This window comes from Sinocyclocheilus rhinocerous, unplaced genomic scaffold, assembly GCF_001515625.1.
Source record: "Sinocyclocheilus rhinocerous isolate Xijiao unplaced genomic scaffold, SAMN03320098_v1.1 scaffold555, whole genome shotgun sequence".
Classification (NCBI taxonomy): Eukaryota; Metazoa; Chordata; class Actinopteri; order Cypriniformes; family Cyprinidae; genus Sinocyclocheilus; species Sinocyclocheilus rhinocerous.
In genome coordinates, this window is record NW_015629527.1 from 188014 (window position 1) to 194844 (window position 6831).

At 34.3% G+C, this 6831-nt stretch overlaps 2 protein-coding genes across 2 annotated transcripts in view; both read right to left on the reverse strand.

Annotated features, from left to right (window-relative positions):
- Positions 1 to 2540, reverse strand: part of rhpn1 (rhophilin, Rho GTPase binding protein 1) — a 15584-nt gene extending 13044 nt beyond the window's left edge. Inside the window, exons 1-3 of the mRNA XM_016551210.1 lie at positions 2151 to 2540; positions 1183 to 1298; positions 718 to 846 (exon numbers count right to left, since the gene is read on the reverse strand). Coding sequence (XP_016406696.1) covers positions 718 to 846; positions 1183 to 1298; positions 2151 to 2222 — 317 coding nt within the window. The 5' untranslated portion in view covers positions 2223 to 2540. The remainder of the gene's footprint in view (positions 1 to 717; positions 847 to 1182; positions 1299 to 2150) is intronic.
- Positions 2541 to 3513: 973 nt separating this feature from the next.
- naprt (nicotinate phosphoribosyltransferase) overlaps positions 3514 to 6831 on the reverse strand; it is a 9739-nt gene continuing 6421 nt past the window's right edge. Inside the window, 6 exon segments of the mRNA XM_016551180.1 lie at positions 3514 to 3685; positions 3762 to 3869; positions 4575 to 4732; positions 5586 to 5688; positions 5773 to 5853; positions 5925 to 6009. Coding sequence (XP_016406666.1) covers positions 3599 to 3685; positions 3762 to 3869; positions 4575 to 4732; positions 5586 to 5688; positions 5773 to 5853; positions 5925 to 6009 — 622 coding nt within the window. The 3' untranslated portion in view covers positions 3514 to 3598.

Genomic DNA, 6831 nt, shown 5'->3' on the forward strand with positions numbered 1-6831 from the left:
ACTACCACGACTCCTAAAAAAAACGTTTTCATTCCGCGTCGCCCCATCAAGCTCTTGCTGGATCCGCTCCTCTGCTATCAACGAGAGGAACGTCTGTTCTTCCGCAACAGACAACACAACTTTTTGGTTGTTAAAAAAAAGGTGCGCTCATTCAAAACAGTTGCGTTCAATCCTTCGCTGGCTGTGCTGATTAAATCTAGAGGTTCTGTTGTGTTTGTGTCGCAAGTTCAGTGACGCAGGTAGTGACGATTCTCTCCGGCCAATCCGTGATCAGCAGAGTTTACACGTCACGTTTTGGTAACGGTACGGTTCGCTTGGAACCTCAACCGAGATGGTACTAAAAAAAGTACAAGGTACCAGGTACTGTACCCAGTGGAAAACCCCCCAAAAGTGAACTGTACCGAGCCGTACCGTGCCGTACCATGCAGTGGAAAAGTGCCATAAAATAAAGAATTTCATTCATCTAACATGATTTCATTACTTGTTTCAGAATAAACCTGTGATGATTTTTTTTTATCTGCACTTCAAGCAAGTTTACCCAGTTATTATCAAAGTGTGATACCAAACTTCTCAAAGCTGCTTGCTGGAAGGCTGACTACTGCAGCAGGTATTTCAAGTTCACTGCCAAGTTATCCAGAAACTTATCAGGTAACCAAGTAAACAATGTTTGAATACAGAGAGTTAGGTGCAGATCCAGAAAGTGCAAGTGTAACCAACCTCTCAGTCTGGTAGACGTTCATACTGCTGTTCAGTTCCTCTAGTTCTTCTTTGAGAAGCTGAAGGTTCGAGTTCACAAAACTCAGTTCTAATGCAACAGTCTCCTTCACCTTCTGATTACTGCTGGCCCTGGAAAAAAAACACGATCCACATGTCATTTTAACATTATGTATTGTGTAAAAGTATAAATACAGTATGTCAACTGGTAGCCGTTATGCTACACCATTTATATTGCAGTATATCTGGTGAAACGTTTGCAATTTATCATGCAACTCATACTGTAATGGAAGATTTTGGTCATACCACCCACCGCTAAATAAACACACATCACAACACAGAACACAACATCAACAGAGAGGCGTGTCGCGGGTCACTTCCTGTTAGTTCTGGGTCAGGCAGGATGTTGGGCATAGTGTGTGTTATTATGAAAAACATGCACCTCAGTATTAGCAGATATACTGATACCTGTAAAGGTTTTCAGCTCCGCTCCGCAGACGAAGCTCTCGGTTGATCTGCTGGTTGAGTTTAGCTCTCCGCTGCTGCAGTTTGCTGCGCTGGGTTGAGACGAGAGGGTCACATCCCTAAAACACACACACCGGTCATGTCTCATCACCTGAAATTTGCATATTTTGAATTTAATCTCACTGCCTCTCTCAGCATTTGAATATAACCATTGCACTTCTGTTCTGTTCTCTATGCTTCATACTTATCAATATATATATATATATATAAAATACAAAAATAATAAAACACATTTAATGTGTGTATATATACACAACAAATAAAATACATGTATATAATCTAAATAAAATACAAAATAATAAATTATATATTATTATTTTTATGGCAACACTTTACAATAAGGTCTCGTTTGTTGACATTGGTTAGTCCATTAACTAACATGAACATATACAACATATTTTACAGCATTTATTAACCTTTATGTTAGTTAATAAAAATGTTCACAGTCCATTATCTAATGTTAGCAGATAAGTTACGAAGTTTGATTTTGGTAATGTGCTAGTAAATGTTGAACTTACCATTAATAAATAAATAAATAAATTATGTGCAAGTATTGTTTAGGTTAACTAATGTTTATTGTAAAGCGTTACTATTTTTATTTATTTATTTATACTTAATTTCATTGCAAGGACTTCAAAGAATGTCATGGTATCCGTCTAAAAACATGCTATTACCATGTTATTATTTTAATACTTAACAATACCATGTAAATACCATAGTTTGTGAATATATTGAATCAGTTACTATGGTACAATAGGTAATACCATGGTACTTTTGGGTAAGTGCCTCAACCTGTTATTTCTTATTGCGTTGCTGGTTTTAATGATAAGCAATAAGTAATAAATTAACATATTATGACATAATAAGTAATGTTCATGGAGCCAGAACTCTGAAAGTCCACCTAACGTTACCTTGCGGACCGACTCTGTCGACCCTCCGTCCTCAGCCGTTATATCCTCATCTGATCCAGAGTCACACATCATAAACTCACCTTTATTACTGTACTTTTCTGTCCTACACACCTGTAATAACACCTGCACTCACAATAGCGCTCGCATGTTATCAAACTGCGCAAACGTAACCGTAAATCCGTTACACGCTGCTATCGGAACACGAACTCTACTATAACGGCTATTTTACACTTATTTAATACTCGCGGGACACGGGTTTAACTATATATGTGTCTAAACGCATTAATTTCTCTCCATAATGTGATCTTTAAAGAATCTAATTCACTCAAAATCAGTAAATCCACTTGTTGCCTGTACGCGCACGAGCCACAGCTGATCTCTCGCATTGCGTCCTTGGGATTCAGCCAATAGAATCGCGTTGTTTCTGACTGACACATGCGGTAGCCAATCACAGCTCGAGAAAAACAACGGACTGACGGGGGAAACGTCCAATGAGGTGACGGTGATGGGAATAAAGGCGATTTGGAGCGGAAAAATAACTGTTGCCCCTGACAACACGGAGGCATCAGCGAGTGCGCTAAACAATAAAGACAGCGATTGTGTTTATCTGAAGAGACTACATTCATTGAATTGTTTTTAAAATCTTTCAAAGCACCCGTAGTTACACATTCATCCGTTTAAAAACCCGAACTCGATATACAACTTTTAAGTATTCACACATTACGATATGATACAGGTTTTTTTTGTAGCTAACTAAATCTAAAAACCATAAATACCATTTGTCACTAAAAGGAAAATAAGATTATTTTTTTTACATTTTATTTTATTTCAGTTACATAACTATACATAGGCCTAACTATATAGACATTTAAAATACTAATAAAACCCACAACAAAATTAAAATGAAAAAAAAAACTAAAATAACACTCATATGAACAACAAACATAGCCTGTTACCTTTTTTTAATTAAATTAGATTTACTATGCAAATTGATATACTAAAAATACTATTTATTTACTAAAATACTAAGCATACTATTATTTACTAAAACTAAGCATACTAGATATTTTTTATTTACTACTTCCTTTTACTAATTGTTTTATTTTTATATTTTAAATATAAAAAAAATACTTTAAGGTAGATCACATTACAATTAGGATTATAGGACAAAACATTCATCAATCACTTGTGTACATAAAAGCTTTATTATGTTGTAAAACAAACAGTAAATAATCATTTTCATTACGTCGTCACTTATTTTATTAGTTAATCATAAGATGAACCAATGCCATATTCAAAAGAACTTAATGCTATTGGACCACAACAAGCAGCATTGCTGAATTTGTTATTAGGACATTTTTTTAAAGGGAAAAGGGGATTTTAATGCATCTTTTCCTTTAGATGTAATGCTTCTGAGTTTGGTCTGTGCTCCATGTTTCGGCTCGGCTTCAGTTCGACAGCAGGAAGTTGCTGCCTTTACTGTTTCCTTTTGTGATATCAGACACCAGGGAGTGCAGCCGCTCTGATAAAGCCACCTTTAAGACAATGTTAAGAAACACACTTTCAGTCTGCAGATGTCATGTATTCCTGTTACTGATATGGTGAACTCACGGTGTAATCGTGCGGCTCTTGTAGTCTCTTGTGAAGCGGATGCAACGTTTGCAGAGAAATCTGTGCATGCTCACGACTCTCTGACGCACTGTTTAGGGGGAATGTGATCTGTGCACACAATCAACACAAATCTCAAATTAGATTCTGTACGAAAAGGCAATGAAATATACATTTTTCTGTTCAATTTAAAGAAATAGTTCACCCAAAAATGAAAATTTGATTAATATTTACTCATCCTCAGATCATCCAAGATTAGGATGAGTTTGTTTCTTCATCAGATTTGGAGAAATGCAGCATTGCATCAGTGTCTCAGCAATGGATGCTCTGCAGTGAATGGGTGCCGTCAGAATGAGAGTCCAAACAGCTGATAAAAACATCACAAGTAATCCACACCACTCCAGTCCAACAGTTAATGTCTTTATTATGGACTCATATTTTATGGACTCATATTTTAGCCAAAAGCAACGGTTTAATGTTAAAATGTCTTAATGCTGGATTTGTTTCAGCTTTTCTCTTCATAAGATGTTAACTGATGGACTGGAGTGCTGTGGATTATTGTGATGTTTTTATCAGCTGTTTGGACTCTCATTCTGACGGCACCCATTCACTGCAGAGCATCCATTGCTGAGACACTGATGCAATGCTACATTTCTACAAACCTGATGAAGACACAAACTCATCCTAATCTTGGATGGCCTGCAGGGTGAGCACATTTCCAGCAAATGTTAATTTCTGAGTGAACTATTCCTTTAAAACAGATTAAAATCATTCATGATATCTACTTGTCCAATGGCTGATATTGGCAGTGTTTACCTGTCCACAGGTGAAGACATCCAAACGCAGACTGGTTACTTGAGCCGGTGTGACCGTCTGAAGCGTCTCGTTCAGTCCTAGAGGGAAGCAGGTCAGGGAGACGCCCGCTTTAGGAGCTGCTTCTTCTGACAGACAGATCAGATCCATCTGCGGATGACCTGCCAAACAGATGTTCATATGAACTCAATTCAGCTCATGGTGCTGCCAAACGTGGATCCTGTGAAAGGTGCACTAAGCTCTATTTTTTTCACACTTAAAAGTCTAACGAAATGCATAATAGTTTTAGCATGTCTAAAATAGGGCTGAGGAATATAGCTGAAAAAAATACTGTTTACTATAGATGTCAATTCCTTTAATGTGACTTTTTAAATTATATTAATTTCCATACTTTTTTTTTTTTTTCAGACCAATGGATTTAAATTTGAAAATTTCCTCATATCCCCTGATGCTTCCCCATTACTTTGGCTAGATAAGAAAAATAAGCATTTTTGCAATATTTTATAATATTCTATCTATCTATCTATCTATCTATCGTTCGTTTAGAAATAGTCTATATTGTCTTGAAATATTGATATATTTCTGCCTTTTTTGCAATACTCTTGCTCTGTGTTTGTGTGTGTTTATATATAAAATTAAAGCAATATTTTAAGACAATATAACTAGAAAAATTAGATGGATAAATATTGATCTTTTTCAGCCTTTTTATAATACATACAATATTGTAGAATATTGTAAAAAGGCTGAACAAATCTATAAATATATATATATATATATATATATATATATATATTTATGTAAATATTTATATATTTAATCTGAAATGCTTTTTTAAGAAACAAAATAAAATGCACATTGAAATCATCCCAATATTCACACTGTTGGTTAATTTTATGTAGCATTATCACAAAAAATATTGTGAATATTTGCTATAAGGTAAAATTTTTATTACAAATCATGAGAAAAGCAGAAAGAAATTAATAAAAGGGTGATTATAAACAGGTAAATACGGACCGTCTGTGTCCAGAAGCCTATAGACAGACTTGCGTCCCGGCAGTGTGCTTTTCTCTGGATCTTCACTCATCTTCATTCGGGGACGACCTCTGACCTCTATCAGCTACAGTGAGTGAGTAATACAACCATCAGCATGCATTAATTAAAGCACTGTGTGTGAATTTTAATGCTGGGAAACCTTATATACCTTATATACACACCCCAGAGAGGGCTGACGCGTGCATGTGACCAGATGAGTCCCCACTCCAACCACGTCAATCTCATTATCCTGACACAGACAAACAGGTGATGCACGTCTTGATTGCTGTGTTTAATGTATCTGATGTGAAGAGCTCTTACTTTCTTGTGGAGTTCAGCGAGACTCTGTTCTGAAATACTGTTTGTGCCGACGATGATGAGAGACTCAAACTGAGGAACTGAGAACCTGCAGACAGAGAAACACAGTAGATTTGAGTGATTGCATGCTGAAGTTTAACACTTTTACACTATTTTAGTATTGATATAATATTATAGGTCTGATTTAAAATTGATTTTATTTTCATATTTTCTGTTTTCATTTTAATTTAAGTTTGAGTTTTTGTAATTTTTTTTTTTTTTTAAAGTATGTCTGTATTGTTTTTATTAAGTTTTAATTTATAGCTTTATTTAATTTACTTTTAGTAATTTTGGTGTTTCAACAAACTAAATGAGAACTACAAAAGTTGCCTTTGCAACTAGCTGAAAAAAGTCTTTATATATAGCTGAAAGAAATATTTATGTTTATGTAATAAAATTTTTTCTATGGTTTTAATTTTAGTTGAAGATAATAACCCTGGAAAAACTGAAACTAAACCTATTAAATATAATTTTCTGTTATTGAAATGAAGCTGAAATGAAATGAAATATAAGGATTAGATGAAAAACATAAACCTAAATGAAATGTTGCCTTGGCAACTAACAGAAATAAGTTTTAAGGCTAAATAGAAATATTAAACAAAGCTAATAAAAATAACAAAATTACTTCAACTTACTTCAACACCAAAATTAAACTAAAAAATATAAAAATAAATATTAAATAATAATAAAAGTACACATTCTGTTGTATTTTTATTTTTATAATTGTTTTTCCTTTTTAATAAAGTATAAAATAAAAATAAAAAGTATAAGAATACATTTCTATTTTAAGTTAAGTTTTTTAAATCACACAGATCAGTGCAACATCCTCTTTTTCACTTTTTACTTAATCCCAAATTAAAATGAAATATAT